At 33.5% G+C, this 19,184-nt stretch overlaps 1 protein-coding gene across 4 annotated transcripts in view; it reads right to left on the reverse strand.

Moving 5' to 3' along the window:
• The window catches only part of LOC763796 (mediator of RNA polymerase II transcription subunit 12-like protein), a 68,668-nt gene extending 52,189 nt beyond the window's left edge, over nt 1-16,479 (reverse strand). For all 4 annotated transcript variants that reach the window (XM_030982021.1, XM_030982024.1, XM_030982022.1 and 1 more), the window contains exons 1-4: nt 16,343-16,479; nt 14,444-14,512; nt 13,317-13,355; nt 2,876-2,980 (exon numbers count right to left, since the gene is read on the reverse strand). In XM_030982021.1, coding sequence (XP_030837881.1) covers nt 2,876-2,980; nt 13,317-13,355; nt 14,444-14,512; nt 16,343-16,435 — 306 coding nt within the window. In that variant the 5' untranslated portion in view covers nt 16,436-16,479. The remainder of the gene's footprint in view (nt 1-2,875; nt 2,981-13,316; nt 13,356-14,443; nt 14,513-16,342) is intronic.
• Nucleotides 16,480-19,184: the final 2,705 nt, after the last annotated feature.

Below are 19,184 nucleotides of genomic sequence, written 5' to 3' on the forward strand. Positions count from 1 at the left end.
CAATCATGTAAAAGAATATGTTTTGACTAATACATGATGATAAAAAATTTGCCGGGAAACCGCCTACTAATTAATATATTTGGTAAATTAGTTTATCTATTGGTGTGTGAGAGATAAATGCATGTGCCGCACACTTGTGAGTAGTCCCATATACATCTTTCTGTGTACAGTGCTTGTAACTTTACGAAGACTGGGCCAAATTTCTTATCATTTTGATGATTCCAGAACCTTGCAGTACACACCAATACTTATATGCTAGATGATCAACCTTTTCTGATTGATTCCACGACGTTTCTTTCACAATGCAATCGCATGACCATATTAAACTGGTCGTTATCTTTAAAGTTCTAATGTGAAAAATATGCTCAGAGGGAGAAATTTTGCTATAAGGAGAAAAAATGCTTTAAAGGAAAACAAAATATCTCTAAGAAAATATTGAGGAACATGAAAAAGCCATATAGGCTATAAAAAAAAATAGTAATAAAGATAAGAGGCTACAAATAAGGATTTTTTTTTCCAAAGATCTGAGCGCACAGCGAAAAAGGCACATATGCTGTAGGTGTTGGAGACATCTTTATTAATATATTCATGAGGAGGAGCCAATTAAGAAATGAAACATTGATTTATGGCGACGCAAAATTTGAATACTGCATAAAAAAACATGACACACAGCACAAAATGTACTTATACATTTATAAACAAACTGAATGCAGCACATAAAATGTACATGTACTGTATATCACAACTCAAAACATGTTGGTGCATGTGAAACTAAAGCATGAAAACATAACACAAAATTAAACTACATGATATGCTGCATATACATGTACAGTGTAAAACAAATAACACAGCACAAGATACGTGTTTTCAAGCCATAAAACCCTGAGGCTCAGAAGGTGTTTTTAAGTCATATTTTTGAAGAACAAGAAACATCACAAAGAAATCATAAAACACACCTGTATCAAATCGTACAATATGAAGTCTCTATTCTTTGTATTTTCAAAAGACTAATCCACAACCGATTAAAGATCAAAAGGAACTGTAAAACAAAAAAGCTATGCATTTTTGAAAACACTGTTATTCAAGAACACTGTTAGTTCAAGAAAACAAAACACGTTTTATTTGAACTATGTTAAGATGCTACGATGTCCTTTCAATTGATTGTGTATGATTGTTTGATTTGTTCAAAAGCATATATTTATCAATAAATTCATTTTACAAAAAAAAAAAAAAAATCGTACAATACCTGTGTGAAGGCATAAAAAACACTGTCCCCCCCCCCCCAATATTTGCTTACACAGATGCCACGCAAAATCACTTCACAAATAACCGACTGATTGCACTTGAATTTGTGTTTTAATACACCCATGGGCCCAGACAGTACCAGTAACAAAATTAAATCTACATTAAGTAGTCTTTTTTATTTTAAGATTCATATTAGGGGCATTTACAAGTACACTGCATGCAGAATCCCAGAGCAGGAAATCTTCATAAGTAAAAGTTCACTGATGCCCAACAAAACGTGTGTTGAATTTAATACACACGTTTCAATGGGCTGTCGGCGATCTTGTACTAATGACGGTTTCATGAAACAACCCCCAGGGTTTTTTCTCACATTCTAGAGTTTTATTAGAAATTGCTAGGCAACCGCCCATAACAATGACCCCAAAAATGAATTAAAAAAAAACACTACTGGATTGTGGTCTCAAAACATTGGTGAATTATTCTGTTTTTTTTTTTAGCTCATCTGACTAATATGCATGCAGGGCAGAGACAAATCGGGCAAGCGCATTAATTGCACGCACACACACAAAACAGAAAGAGCAAACATACATAATTTGTTCTGCTAAGTTCTATCACAGCAAATTTAAAATTAGGGTAGTCTTCCCCTTTAATTTTGAAGGACACATTATCTCAGTTTAAAGCATATCAGTAAACATGATTCAAATATACTGTAACGAGTACCTGTACATTCATAATTATCCTGGTACAACAAATGTTTATACCATAACACACATATCTCGAAGTGCCAACGTTCAAAGAGTTCTGGGGGGCGTTTCACAAAACTTGTCATCAGTGACAAATGACAGTTTTTGTTATAAGCTACTGAATCCTTGCTTCTGATTGGTTATCAGCAGAATTGTCACTGGTTTTTGTCATTTGTCATTGAAAAAAGGCTTTGTGAAACGGGCCCCAGGCTTGTTCAGAAATGGCACAAAAAGTAACCCTGCATTAAAGTTAGAGCAATGATCGGATAGAATGATCGAATTGGCGGTTTGGCCCCCAATATCGGTATCGGATCAGCAGATCATGAGGGAAATCTGATAATTTTTTTGTTTTTAAACTGCCTCCAAAAATTGCCCAAATTTGACAATTTTGAGCACTCCGATTCTAGCCCATCAATCAATCAAGCAATTGATAAATTAAAGGTAAAGACCAGTATTGGAAATGCCCCAATTTAAAAAAAAATGAAATGGAAGCTCTTATTACCAATCATTGGCAAGAATATGTTTTGACGACTACATGATGATAACATTTTTGCCGGAAACCGCCTACTACTTGATATATTTGGTAAATTAGTTTATCTATTGGTTTGTGAGAGATAAATGCACGTGTCACGCACGTGTGCGTATAGTCCCATATACATCTTTCTGTGTTCAGTGCTTGTAACTTTACGAAAACTGGGTCAAATTTCTTATCATTTTGATGATTCCAGAACCTTGCAGTACACACCAATACTTATATGCTAGATGATCAACCTTTTCTGAGCGATTCCACAATGTTTCTTTCACATGCAATCGCATGACCATAACTGGTCTTTATCTTTAATAATAAAATATATACTTTTCAGGGTTTAGGCCTTTAGAATACTTACCAGAAAGAAGTTGTCTTTGGATATTGGCTGTCTTTTTTTCCCTGTATCCTGAAACGTGTTGAGTTTCTGCTTCTCCGCTACTATTGCACTAAAATAGACACCAAACTAAAGAAAAAAGAAGAGGAAAATAAACGGGGAAACACATTAATAATTGTTATTGCTAGACTTTGTGAGGGAGTACAAATGGCAAAAATATTAAATGAAAAATAAAAGAGAAACACATTAATTATTTTATTGCTAGACTTTATGAGGGAGTTACTAAAGACAAAAATACTGAAGGAAAAATAAAAGACTAAAAAGAGCAGCACATTAATTATTGTTATGGCTAGACTTTATGAGGGAGTAACAAAAGAGAAAAAATACTAAATGAAAAATAAAAGAGAAACACATTAAATATTGTTATGGCTAGACTTTATGAGGGAGTAACTAAATGAAAAATAAAAGAGAACACATTAAAGTGACTTGGTAACATTGTTGAAGGTTGATGAAAAAAATTGCTTAATTTTTGTATAAAATGTTACTTACTATATTCCTTCTACTGTACATACTAACCCTCTGACATGCAAAAAATCCTGAAAAAATTCTCAAACCACGATGATATCTATGGTTTTCTTTGAAGGAGTCGATGTATGACACCCTCTAACAGTGATTAACAGTAAATTCTCCCAACCATTTTTGAATTTTCCCCAACAGTTTTTACATGAAAAAAAAAAGACATAAAACAGGCTACAAAAAAATCTGTAGCACATAAATGTCTGGAATGGAATGTAGAGCCATTTTATTGCTTTGTGACAATTTCCATTCACCTAAAATGTAATTAAATTGTAATAATATAGTTGGGAGAATTAAGGAATCGATCAGATCAGTTTTTCTCAATTTGTACCATGAATAATGGTCCGTTTTCAATCAAAGTTTCAGACTATCTTTAATTGTACATCTGGCATTGAAGTCACTACCTTAGCACCACTATCTCTCATCTGAACAATGTTACCAAGTCCCTTTTATTATTGTTATTGCTAGACTTTATGGAGGAAAAACTAAAGACAAAAATACTAAAAGACACAATTACTAAATGAAAAAGACAAAAAAACGTTAATAATTGTTATGACTAGACTTTATGGTGAAGGGGCTGATGAGCATACATGTAGATGTTTGTGTCAAGAAACCGGCACCTTCATGTAGACAGTTAAAGTCATGTCACATGAAATATAACAACGGTTGAAATTTGTTATCATATTACTATTTTTTTGTATTAACACTTGAGGGGAACCCATACATCATGTTTTACTCTGGGCAAAAAATAAAATTGGGATACCAAGTGGAGGTACTTTCTCATTCATTTCTTTTGATATGATTATAAAGAAAAAATGTCTTTTGAAAAAACACAGTTTTCATTAGGCACAAAGTTCTTTCTTGTTTATCAAACATGTAGCTTGATGCATTATTTAAAGTTTGAAATTGTCAACCTTTCTTGTTCATCAAACATCATTTAATGTAACCTGGAAATTGTCAACCTATTTTTTATTTTAAATCAATTCATGAGCATGTGAAGCACATCTTGAGAACATGTAAATGTATATGTATTTGCATTTTGCACAGATGGAAATACCATATGTTGCACTAAATTTATTAAAAGAAGATGTGTTCCATGCACCTGTTTAAATGAACCCGTTATAAAAAAAATTAAAAAACGAGACATGACGCTCTCGTGCGCATACATAATGAGGTAATAGCAGACGGTGCAGTCTGGGAAAATGCTCAATCTAAAAACATGAGGCATTAATGGCTTACATGTGCATGTATACTGTACATGTAGGTACAGTGTACCTAGGGTCTTGTTTTAGTACCATAATATTTAATTCATATACACTGTTCATGTACTGGTATGCAGAGGGGGAGAAAAAGATTACAGATGAAAATTATACAGGGATATCCAGAGAAATCCAAATCTTATCAAAATTGTGAACATAGTTTGCTGAATAGTTGTAATCACTATACATAATTGCTATAATTTATAACTGGTTTTTAAGTTTTAGCATACAAAGAAAAAAATTCTTTTGAGATTCGTTTTATCTATGCAGTCCAAATAGAATATTTTGATTATTCCCTGCCGAATCCGATACAAGTCATGTCCAGGAGCTTTTGGACTAACGTTCAGCTGAAAAACGTGGTAGCCGAAGTAGAGCCATCAGAGTGTGAGCAAGCCGGACTGTCCCCTATTGTGGTTTGTGAAAACCCTGCAGGCCACCGCTGGCTCGCTGGCTCACGATGACGACTTTCCATAGATTTCAATGAGCTTTCAACTTTAAATTTTGTGCAAAATTGACCGTGTGCCAAAAATAAAATGATCTGTAGTATGTGCAACAGACTAAACCCAAACGTAAATCTTGATCATATACCAAGAATAAGTACTAAACAGAATGAATATCTTTTTTTAGATTGGCACATGGTCTACAAGTTCTTGTACAAAGGTTCAAGTTCAAGTTTTGGCCAAAATTTTTAGTAAGTTTCACCATTTTATACTAATGAAAATTGCAATGAAAGCAAGGATGAGAATCATGAGATGTCTTTTGTTTTTTAAATTCATTAATGAACCTCCAAACAATGGAAAACAAGAAAATACAGACAGATGTTTACAGATTTCTATTCATATAATTAATGAATACTATATTTAGCCGACATGCAAAATGTACACACTTTAAGATATTGTACACAAAATATTTCAGAATTCCTGTCTCATGAAACTATTGTTTACATTTAATAGCATTCAGATGTTTCTTTAATACATTTATAAACATAAGGAACAAAAGTTAGGAACTCATCTCATGTACCCATGTATTGTTGGCTTTTTTTTAAAGTTACAGGTTTTAAAATATATTGCATTTATCAATTCTGATCCCATTTTGTGACATACATGTTTGTGTGTGTGTTGTGTTGCTTGCATGGGTTGGAATGAATGCTTTTGTTCTCTTGTGTACGAATGGCATGGAAAATACCAACAAAAGTGCATGATTCATGCATATCATGTTAAATGATGCAAGTAAACTAACCCTTGCGTAGCGTCCATAACACCCCTGTACCCCTCACATGTATGTGTTGCTGATTATAAAATTGTAACTATTAAAGATAGTTTGTTCTGAGATATTGCAAGGGGATTATCCCTGGGGTTATGACTGATTAATTTGAGATTGATGGAACTACATGTACAGTGAAAAAAATACACGGGGGCTCGGGGCCAATTGACCCCCGAAAATCAGAAAAGAGCCCCTGTAAATTTGCATAGAGTTCAATGCAAAACAAATTTTAGAATGTTATTTTTTTTCCCTATGTACATGTATACCCTGTGTCAAGCTTCATTTTTGGACTCCAAGTGCAAGGATTGTTTCATCCAGGGGCCCGTTTCATAAAACTTTTTATCTATAACAAATGCTTAATTTCTATGATAAACTTGCTCTCAGCCAATCAGATGCCTTGATTTCAGTAGCTTATAACAGTAGCTTGTAACTTGTTCTTGATATCAAGTTTTATGAAACAGGGCTTGGTTATACGGACCACCAGTATGTATAAATTGTAAACATCTTCATGTTGGTTTCCAACACAGCCATACATGTAAGCCAACGAACGAAAATTACAATGCACAGTGAATGTACATGTACCACAAAGTGCTCATTAATTAGCAACATGCACTCAAGGATGGTAAGCCACAACATATTGCATTTTTCGGAAATATCTATCTAATGAGGTATTATTGGTATTACATGATACATGTACATGCATGTATGCATGATTGCTGTGGTGATAACCAAACAGTGCACATTTTGTGGATTTTTCCATTCTTTTTCTAATTTATTAATCCGACGTTACAACTGTTAGCGAAAAATGTGTTTTAACTACATGTACATGTATAAAATGGTATTGTAATAATGGATTTCAAATTTCTTTGTTTTTGTGGGTAGCTGCTCTGAGATGTTGGGTAGCTGCTCTGAGATGTTCAAAAATTGTTATGATAGATAGGTCCTGCAGCTCATATATTAAGCAAATAACTACCGTTGGTGAAGGTGATGGGACAAACTATCACTTCCAAGGCGATCTGGATGTAGCTATCTTTCCGAAGTGAAGCTGAGGAAAGATAGCGTATACATTCTGATCGACGAGGAAGTGATAGTTTGCCATCGCCTGAAACCAAAAGGTGATTATTTGCTTTATATTCCACATCTAAAAACAATATAACTACAACAAGAAAAGGACGTGTACCGGTATGCATCTACATGAAAGACACCAGGCCCAAATTCACACCAAAAAGGTTAAAAGTTTAACCCAACCACTTGAGGGTACGGTGCGCGCATGTGTTTGCTTTAATTGCGCTCATTGGTAATGCGCGCTTAATTACGCCTATTTTATAGTCCTGTAGAAGTTTTTCAGACCCGGAAAAGTTGTTAAGTACAAGGTTTTTTTGTTGATTTGTGTTCTAGATGGGTATTAAAGTAAATTCAACTTGGTTGCCAGCTTGGCAACCTTGGGCAACTTTTTTAATAGCCATATTAGCATAATCATCTAATTAGCATATGTGCAATATGTAATAATGTTGCTAATCTCAATCCAGGAAGCCTGAAAACATGGATAATACGACTTTTCAAGAGTTCTCTATGACAAGGAATATATTTATGACACCAATTTTTATTTTTAAGTAATACAATAGTCTTAAATATCATAATTAGCATAATATGTACAATATATGGACTCCATTGTCATTGTTTATCTATAAAGCCTAAAAATGGTGCAATGCAACATTGTAAATCACTTTTGAAAGATTAATCATTAGTTCATGAGAAGATATTCCATGTATATGTAGTATAAATAGCCTAATTAGCATAATAATGTATTTAGCATATATGTGCAATATGTAATAATGTTACTAATCTCAATCCAGGAAGTCTGAAAACATGGATAATATGACTTTTCAAGGGTTTTCTATGACGAGAAATCCATTTATGACACCAGTTTTTTATTCCAAGTAATGCAATTGTCTTAAATAGCACAATGAGCATAATGAGCTAATTAGCATGTGTACAATATATGGACTTCATTGTCATTGTTTATTTATAAAGCCTAAAAATGGTGCAATGCAACATTGTAAATCACTTTTGAAAGAAAAATCATTAATTTATGAGAAGATATTTCATGTAGATGTAGTATAATTAGCCTAATAAGCATATATGTGCAATGTGTAATAATGTTGCTAATCTTCATCCGGGAAGCCTGAAAACAGGGATAATACGACTTTTCAAGAGTTCTCTATGACAAGGAATATATTTATGACACCAATTTTTATTTTTAAGTAATACAATAGTCTTAAATATCATAATTAGCATAATATGTACAATATATGGACTCCATTGTCATTGTTTATCTATAAAGCCTAAAAATGGTGCAATGCAACATTGTAAATCACTTTTGAAAGATTAATCATTAATTCATGAGAAGATATTCCATGTATATGTAGTATAAATAGCCTAATTAGCATAATAATGTATTTAGCATATATGTGCAATATGTAATAATGTTACTAATCTCAATCCAGGAAGTCTGAAAACATGGATAATATGACTTTTCAAGGGTTTTCTATGACGAGAAATCCATTTATGACACCAGTTTTTGATTCCAAGTAATGCAATTGTCTTAAATAGCACAATGAGCATAATGAGCTAATTAGCATGTGTACAATATATGGACTTCATTGTCATTGTTTATTTATAAAGCCTAAAAATGGTGCAATGCAACATTGTAAATCACTTTTGAAAGAAAAATCATTAATTTATGAGAAGATATTTCATGTAGATGTAGTATAATTAGCCTAATAAGCATATATGTGCAATGTGTAATAATGTTGCTAATCTTCATCCGGGAAGCCTGAAAACAGGGATAATACGACTTTTCAAGAGTTCTCTATGACAAGGAATATATTTATGACACCAATTTTTATTTTTAAGTAATACAATAGTCTTAAATATCATAATTAGCATAATATGTACAATATATGGACTCCATTGTCATTGTTTATCTATAAAGCCTAAAAATGGTGCAATGCAACATTGTAAATCACTTTTGAAAGATTAATCATTAGTTCATGAGAAGATATTCCATGTATATGTAGTATAAATAGCCTAATTAGCATAATAATGTATTTAGCATATATGTGCAATATGTAATCTCAATCCAGGAAGTCTGAAAACATGGATAATATGACTTTTCAAGGGTTTTCTATGACGAGAAATCCATTTATGACACCAGTTTTTTATTCCAAGTAATGCAATTGTCTTAAATAGCACAATGAGCATAATGAGCTAATTAGCATGTGTACAATATATGGACTTCATTGTCATTGTTTATTTATAAAGCCTAAAAATGGTGCAATGCAACATTGTAAATCACTTTTGAAAGAAAAATCATTAATTTATGAGAAGATATTTCATGTAGATGTAGTATAATTAGCCTAATAAGCATATATGTGCAATGTGTAATAATGTTGCTAATCTTCATCCGGGAAGCCTGAAAACAGGGATAATACGACTTTTCAAGAGTTCTCTATGACAAGGAATATATTTATGACACCAATTTTTATTTTTAAGTAATACAATAGTCTTAAATATCATAATTAGCATAATATGTACAATATATGGACTCCATTGTCATTGTTTATCTATAAAGCCTAAAAATGGTGCAATGCAACATTGCAAATCACTTTTGAAAGATTAATCATTAATTCATGAGAAGATATTCCATGTATATGTAGTATAAATAGCCTAATTAGCATAATAATGTATTTAGCATATATGTGCAATATGTAATAATGTTACTAATCTCAATCCAGGAAGTCTGAAAACATGGATAATATGACTTTTCAAGGGTTTTCTATGACGAGGAATCCATTTATGACACCAGTTTTTGATTCCAAGTAATGCAATTGTCTTAAATAGCACAATGAGCATAATGAGCTAATTAGCATGTGTACAATATATGGACTTCATTGTCATTGTTTATTTATAAAGCCTAAAAATGGTGCAATGCAACATTGTAAATCACTTTTGAAAGAAAAATCATTAATTCATGAGAAGATATTTCATGTAGATGTAGTATAATTAGCCTAATAAGCATATATGTGCAATGTGTAATAATGTTGCTAATCTTCATCCAGGAAGCCTGAAAACATGGATAATATGACTTTTCCAGGAATTTTTCCACCAGCTTCCAGGATTGAGATTAGCAACATTATTACATATTGCACATATCCTAATTAGATGATTATGCTAATATGGCTATTAAAAAAGTTGCCCAAGGTTGCCAAGCTGGCAACCAAGTTGAATTTACTTCAATACCCGTCTAGAACACAAATCAACAAAAAAACCTTGTACTTATCAACTTTTCCAGGTCATGTACATGGTATATGGTACCGTCTACTGGACTATTAGTGCGCTTTTGGATAAGCTTCGGTGAAAGTGCGTTGCCCTTTGTAGATAGTACCTCTATCTTCAGTAAAAGTGTGTTGCCCTTTGTAGATAGTAGTACTATCTACAAAGGGCAACAAACTATTTGCTTCTCCCATCAATGATGGGCGAACTATCTTTGATCACATGATTTACTTATGACCAATCGTAGAGCAAGATTCTTAGTATGTGGAATATAATTTCTGCTAATTCAAAATGAAAATTGTTTCAGACGTTACAAAAGTGTTTGCAGAAAATGAGACAACTTTTCTCAATTTTTGAGTATATTTCTAACATTGTATCACTACTATAACCTAATGATATTTGTTGTAATATAATCACTTGGAGTAACTAATAAGCGTATACAAACCATATCAAATCTCATTAAATTATTGTTCTATAGTGGGTTAAATAAGGGTCTACATGGTTTCAGAAGATGAAACGTCTGAAACGCTGTTTTCAATTGCACTGGTCCATCAACATACAGGAGACGAATCAGATTACTGTTAACTTTTCCACCCATGCTAATTAATCATCAATGTAAAAAAAAAAAAAAAATTTGTTGCTAAATACATATAGTTTGTGGCTGAATACATTTTTTAGCTCCAACCAAAATGAAATGTCAATTTGAGTTACAAAATTATGTAAACAATATGCTCTTCATAGTTTAACCTCATGCACATAATGCAAATTGATTGCTGTGGGAGATCCATGCTATAAGAAAATGTGCAACTGATTTCTAATTCTTTATATTTTAAAGCGTATCAGTACTAGTTTACAGAGCGGATTAGACCGCCCTGCAAGGTCACTGGACCGGTGTTTATCTCATCAACTCAGCTCTCAGTTAACATAAGAAAAAGAGGATCATGGGGGACCAATGGTAACCGATTAGGCATGGTTTGTTATAGAGGGCGCAAGTAGCTACAAGTAGTGCAGTGGGCCTTTAAAATATCCAGGGTCTCAAATTTAGCTATTTGGTCATAGCCTAAAAAAAAACAGAGCCATAAAACAAATTTAAAAAACAAGCGAATGGTGAACGAATTCTAGGAAGCTTCAAATATTACTGGTAGAAGGAATAATACAATGTATACTTTTGATTGATTGATTACAAATTCATAACTCTCTTGTTCTCCTCTTCTTAAACCACACGCAAGCTCATCGTTTTGTATTATTTTCTGTACCCCCAATCTCTCACCTTTGTTTTGGCATTGTCTACTCGTTGTATTGTGACAGTGTTCTCCTATCTTTGTCATGTAAAGTACTCTCTCGTTTCGTTTTTGTCTCTGTAGGCATCCCCCCTCCCTAAAATTTACTCTGGTGTAATCTGAGCCATATTTTGAAGCATTTCCTGACTATTATTTGATTTATTTCTTAAAGAATTTTGAGTGAGAATGAATAAAAACCTGGATCAAAATTCAAACCTGTTGCTTTTACGTATCAAAAGCCCTCATGGACATGGACTACCCTTGAATTGAGGCTGTCATATTAGGTACATATATACATAGCCACAATGAGAACAAATAGATTGTTTAATGAATGACTGAAAACATGCATCATTTGCTATTTATAACATCACTCCAAGGTCATTTTTGTTTGATGCAAAAAGAACTTATTTCAAGATTATTTTGTATCATTTTCACTGACATATAAACCTCAAGTTTAATAGGCTCACTTTAGCGCACACAGAGATAAGTGCACTTACCTCTACACGCGTCAATGTTTAGTGCTATGCATTTATTCATTTGACTCACACAGTATATGCAAATTAACCTCTACACGTACTGCTGCACATCACGTAGGCTACAGTACTTAAAAATTGTTTGACTGTACTGGAAAATAGTGCAGGCTTTTTATGAAAATTTTTGGATAGTCTCAGTAAATAAAGCAACATTTGACTGATCATTTTATAAGGATCCAGGAGTGAGCCGTTTGATAAAAGAATGTTGCCTTATGGCTATTCTCTTTTGTAAAATCAAAATCTTTTGTCATTCAAAAATTTGTTAACATGAAGTATAAAGCATGTCTCTGAAGTTTGATTTGTAAGTTTGAAAATAAGAATAAGAATTCAATGGTGAGGAATGAATCTTCAGTTTTAAAACAAGCAATTTCCCTCATTTTTGAAGACGCAGGAGCTTCATAGACCAGGGGGGGGGGGGGGGTCATAAAGCCATTCGTAAAGTTACACAAGACTTTAAGAACGACTTATATATGAAAAGCCAAATGGGATGCTCAATCATTTATTAACTGCATCAAATAAAGTTGAACTGTGCAGATGTAGATTAACATTCTTATTATAACAAACATTTTTAATACAAAGTATATTTTTGCGTTAATCTAATTGAGGTTATTGGAAATATAGTCACACTTTGTGAAAACATCAGGAAAAACTTTGGGCATCCTATCTGGCACTTCATATACAAGCTGTTCGTAAAGTCATGCGTAACTTTACAAACAGCTTTATGAAACACCCCCCTAGTGTGTATCTTTTTCTACCCTCATTGGTGTACCCCAAAATTAGGAAAAAATTAAAGTCAATATGATGCGTCTTCTACATAATGCAGTATGTAGGAGACAAACATACATTGTATGTTAAATTTCAACAACCATATTTGACTTTTGGAAAATGAAGATTCAAAATAAATCAAATTTGTACCGATGTTCATATACAGTGTATGGTGGGCTTTTAATACTTGTTGTCGTTGAGAACAATATATACATGTACACCAATCAACAGAAGCCCTTTAATGGTGTTTGTTCTATAGTGCCAGAAGCCCAGAAATAATCAAGGTCGCAGTGTTGATGTGGAATATTGGGTGTGAAGAGAAATGTACATCATTGCTATTTTTGTAATTGATAAACATTTTCATACAGACTACATACATGTACATGTATACTGTACATGTTTACACAGGCACACTAAAATACACAAGTATCGGTAATGAAGTGGAATACAATACCTTATTTTTGTAGATGTTGCAGTTTTTTCCTGTCCCGTACTGTAATAAGAGAAGATAAAGACAAATTAATGTAGGTTACAATATTTGCAATGGCAATTCCCTCCCTCTGTCTATCTCCGTCTCTCTCTCTCTCTCTCTCTCTCTAGCTCTCTCTCTCAAAAGAATAAGAACATACTAACATACTTTACTGTTCACAAGAAAGTGAGTATTTAAGTCATTTTTTTCAACATTTCTTTTCCCCCTCTCCCTCTCTCTCTCTATACTAAGAAAGAAACAATTATATACACTGTAAGTGCAGGAATGAAGCAATGCATTTTTCTTGTCATTCGAGAGAGAGGGTCTCAGCTGAGCTGACAAAGTGAAACTACCTTTTAAACCATTTTGAAAAAGAAATACATATTAATTTGGCTATCCACTTAACTACAGTGTATACTAAAATATCATTTAAACAGTCTACTGTAGTTAAATTGAACAATATATTTTTTTTTATTATTTAGAAAATTTGAGCAGGCATACAGAATTACTCCTTTTCCAGCAGCTTTTCATTAAAAACGTTTCCCGCTTTTTGTTCAAATTAAGTCTTCTCCTTTGTGTTACCTCTGAATACATATAAAAACTATAGGTCTTTTTTATCAACCTTTTTAAGAGCAATCCTCCCATGCTTTCACTATTACTCCTCTAATTCCTTGGCTTCAATGGTTTTCTACACAAGAATAAATTAATGGAAAATAAAGAAAAATAAAACTAAATACCACTTCACATTTCACCTTGAGACCCATTCCATATTATCATACACTTCTCTCATTTGCTTTTAACTTTTCTCACTTTTCAGAAAAGAGCTGAACTTATCTTTTGTTAATATTTACCCTATTTAAAAAAATTGCTAAACTTTCGAAACCAGATGGTTGTTGATATACTTTTCATGGTAATATTCATTCAGATTGTGTATTAATACACAGGGCCATAAAGAAAAGGAGTGTTTCAATCACATGTGAGCGACTTGGTATTAGAAATAAGACAAATGAATAAACAAATATATACGACTTGCTTTACTCTCCTTCCATTATTTGAAAACATATAAATATACATGTACTGTACATGTAAGTATTGTTGAAGTGAAAACTTACCTCATTTGAGAGACTATGAGGAGGTCCATTGATGAAACCCTGCTTTACATTTACAGTTGTCAGCTCATCCTACAAAGAAAAGAAGGGGAAAAATCAGCTAATTTGGTCAAAAAATGTTTTTATGAATGCTCTTGTACTGTAGTCTCGTACACGTAACTGTACAAGCTCCAGTATACGTTGTGTATAAGTGCAGTCTAACCCTGTAAGTTTGGGCTCTGATCGGATCGGAAGATCAGAGCGACACCCTCGCACCTTTGATCGGTATCGGATCGGAAGATCGACCCAAAAAATCAGCTGATTTTTTTATTTTTTATTAATGACGAAAAATTTTCGGCTATCAAAGTTTTTTGCTATCAAATGCCCGAAAAATTCATGGCTGGGATTATTTTGTCATTTGGAGTTGTTGTAGACTAGACTGTTTGTTGATATTTAGGGCCTTTTCAGGACTTTAAAATTAATAATATTGGTCTAAGAGAAGAGGCAAAACATGCGGGCCGCCACATGACAAAATAATCCCAGCTATGAATTTTTTTTAAAGCATTTGATAGCCCAAAACTTGAAAATTTTCCGCATTAAAAAAAAAAAAATTCTGCCAATTTTTTTTCGATCTTTTTTATTGATCGGCAATCAGAAATTATTATCTGATCACCCCTGATCGGCTCAAAATCGGCCCCCGACCCGATCATCTGTTACAGGCCTAGCACAGTCTAACACTGACATTTTGTGATGACAAAATACTATAGTTCAGTGGCAGTGCGCTTATCAATTCGCTTGTATACGTCATCTATTGGAGTGAACTAATTAGTGCATTAAAATTTATCTTCCAGGCCCACATCACATCTTAGCGTTAAATTGCACACTACATAGTACATGTAAGACTGCAGATTCCTTACCAACAGATTTAAGGTCAAAGCTTTTAAATGTTAATTGTATGCCGGCAAGGTATTATACTGTCAACAGCAACATATGGAAGCAAAGCCCAACGTTTCATATCAGTTTTTTTAAATATGTTGGATGGGTTAGAATGAGAGGGCAGAGGGCTCATTTGTTTTCAAACAACAAAGCTGGTTTGTATGGCCCAGCATTTGAAAGGGAGATTATAAACGTAACCCATTTGATCACAAACACATTTTTGGGTGAGCGGCAAGTACGGCCTGGCCTTGGACTTGTTGATGTCAATAACATTTATGATAAAACAAGATGCAGCAAACACAAACTTTTCATCATCATGATCCACATAATTTTTAACAAATAAGTCTACATTATAATGAGTCTATATCCCGCTATTGCAAAAGCGAACAAAAATTGAGAAAAGGTCTAATTTCAGCCATTCGAGATTTAGCTAGCAACTAGCAAGCCTCGAAAGGCAATCTCCCATCTCAAAAATAGCCAAACATGAAATGATAAATGAGTCACGAGTGTGCAGTAATGATTTATAGCTTCTTATTCTTAATTATGGGGCATGCAAGTCGTAAAAATTAAAATGTTAAACTCAAACTTCAAGGCAAGTCACTTTTTCTTTTAAAAATTACAATCTTCTTCAACTTCTTGCTCAAATTTTGATTCGACTCTTGTGAGTTTTGAAAAAGTCTAGTGTAGATTTTATTAGGTTTCAAGTAAAATCAAATCTCAGGTGCACAGACTTGTGTTATGCTCTATATTCATACAGATGTAGCTCTCTCTCTCTCTCTATCTCTCCTCCTCCTCCACTGCAGCTGCAATCGTGCTTGCTCGGGCTCGCTCCTCGCCCGACGCCAGCCGCTCAGCTCACCAACAAAGTGAACACGGTAAGCTTCACACCGGAACCGGCGTAGAGATCAAGCGATCATTTTCGCAAACGAAATATACACATTAAATCATAGAATTCAGATAGTTTATTAAAATATATATATAACATACCTCTTTCTGTTTCGGGTCCTGAGGATAATAGCCCGGGGGCCCAAGTTTGGGCCGTTTTAATTGCCTCAATTCATGTGGCAAAAGATGCGTCATCTTGCCAGATTCGATGAGCTGAGGTCCTCTACTCCAGCAAAGTTAGATCCAAATTCGTATAGAAATTAAAGCTATGGTAGCGTCGAAGTAAAACAAAAAAAGATAACTGATCAGTTTCTGTCGACACCATGCAAGTTATTGTTTTTGTTCTTTTCTTTACTGTTAATTTCTGCGGGGACGGGGGCACTGACGTACTGATGAGGGGGCTTAATAACATTGAAACGTGATTTTATTCTTATTCGATATCAGTGATTAACAAGTGTTGCTGAAATGACACGATTTTTTTTCTGCCCCCCAAAGTTTTTGCTTCAAAACAACTCGTATATTGCATCACGTGCATAAAATATATCATACTAGGTCGAATCATTATATTCAATCCAACTTCGATCTTGTTACTGACGTACATGATTATAATACAAGAAATAGACGATTCAACTTTAACTTACCAGAAAGAGTAGGTAGTATTGAAAATTCGTTTTATTACAATTCCATAAAACAATTCCCTTCCCAATGGTGTAAAAGAAATAGGAAACTATGATCATTTTAAGAGGAAATTAAAGGAATCCTTGACAGTCAGAGAAGAGAAGTGATCGAATGACATGTTATATGATTGAAATTTTTATTCTTCTGTCGGTTCAAACTTTTTCATGTTGTATATACTTATGTTTTCGTACGTTATAGAAATTCTACAAATTCATCTTTATTTTCCTCTTCTTCCTTCTCCTCTTTTTCTTCTTCTTGAATATCATTTCTATCATCAGTTTAATGTTGTTATTATTATTATTATCTTTATAAGCAGTTCTTTTAATTTTCTTATCTGTCTGTAAATATTACTATTTTAACTTATTAATTTTATACATGTCTGTAAGGGACCCCACTGGAAATAAGCTCTCGAGCTTTCGTGGGTTATCCTGTTCAAGCTGACTTATTTTTGATCTGTTATTATTGTATATTGTTGTATGTTGGAAGCTTGTCGAATAAAAATCAATCAATCAATTCAAATTTAAACTTTATTGATTTTAATACAAACAGATAGGATCATTCTCAATTTGTGTACATTGGATAACAAATTTCAAAGTTATAGTGTAGATAATTGAGTATAAGAGTAAAAATAACAATAACCAGGAGTGACAAAATTAACATACTACTGCATGTCTCATCTGAAATATAATACAGGGATGAAAATAAATTATATTACTCGTAATAACCTATACAATTTTCCCCTTTTTCCCCTTTTCTTTTCAAATAAAAAGAAGAAAAAATACAACATCATAATAAGACAATATACATATATATGTGTTTATGATTACCAAATTTAGATGATCCCTACAAGAGATTAATAAAAATGGTAAAACACAATCAATGATCTACTAATTTCGTATATGGGCGTATTTCTATCACATAATAGACGATCAAAATATATTAATATATTAATAGTACTTGTACAAAGATAAATAAAAAACAATACTTGAACTTTGTATATCATTATACATACATACACATACATATTATGGGCCAATAACATTTGAATTTGAATTATGTATTTATCTACTTAATTATTTATTTATTTTTAATTAAAACGGAGGAGGGGGTGTAATGTGTATGCTTATTACGCCACTGGCTGGTGAGGGGGCGCAGGATATTTGTACCCATGCTAAGCGACTACGTGCTTCATATTGAAGAAAATGATGATCGCCAGCCGCCACATACATAATAATAATAATAATAATAATAATAACGTTATATTTACCCAGGGTAGCCACTTCAGTTTATATGAAACTGCTCTTCAAGCGGTTAATATATTATTACTACCCTTCTCCAATCTAATATGCTGAGCGCCTAGCTATAAGGCAGAAGGGTCCCATCGTTATAAGTCTTTGGTATGACTCGGCCGGGGATCGAACCCACGATCTCTCGTTGATGAGGCGGGCGCTCTAACCACTGAGCCACTAAGCCCGGTACAGGGATGCAATCTCAGGTAGAGTCATATTTTGCTAGAAAGGGTGGGCATTTACTGCCCATATGTCCCATTTGCAGGACAAAAAAATAAAAAGCTTATATTCCACCGGCATTATACTAGTTTAGAACTTCCCTCAAAACGAAAGGGCTTGAAAAATGTCTTTCTGTGGGAAAATATTTCGACCGTTAGTTATCGAATTGACTTTAGGGATTGCAATCCTTTTAGTAAATATATTTTCAGACCCTTAATTGTACCGAATGGTGTACGCTTAATAGTTTGTGCTGCGCATAGATTCAATTAGTTTAGTTTGGCCATTACAAGAAGTGGGTTATTGATTGATGTAGCACTAATCCCCTTTTCTTCATTTTTTTCTGTCTCTCTCTCTCTCTCTCTCTCTCTCTCTCGCTCTCCCTTCCACTCTCTGTTTGTCTCTCTCTCTCTCTCTCTCGTTCTCTCTCTCGTTCTCTCTCTCTCTCATTTTTATTTCTTCTTCTCTTTTACCTAATTTCCTTTCTCTTTCTTTTCTGTTTTTTTCTTTCCAGCGCATGTCATTTTCTCTCTCTTTTCCATTTTCTATAGGCCGCCAAAAAGGTGGGGGTAGCCAACCCCCCCCCCCCCCCGATCCACCACTGTTATTTACAATATCAAAGAGATACCTTTCTTTTTTTTTTAGATATGGTTGTATCCCCGCCTTTTCTCAAATTTATTAAAAGATCTTGCTATGTGGCTGAAATAAATACACATGACACCCAAACTTCACTAAAAGTTTGAACAATAATTATCACCAAA

This window comes from Strongylocentrotus purpuratus, unplaced genomic scaffold (genome assembly GCF_000002235.5).
Source record: "Strongylocentrotus purpuratus isolate Spur 01 unplaced genomic scaffold, Spur_5.0 spur5_scaffold_12, whole genome shotgun sequence".
Lineage (NCBI taxonomy): Eukaryota > Metazoa > Echinodermata > Echinoidea > Camarodonta > Strongylocentrotidae > Strongylocentrotus > Strongylocentrotus purpuratus.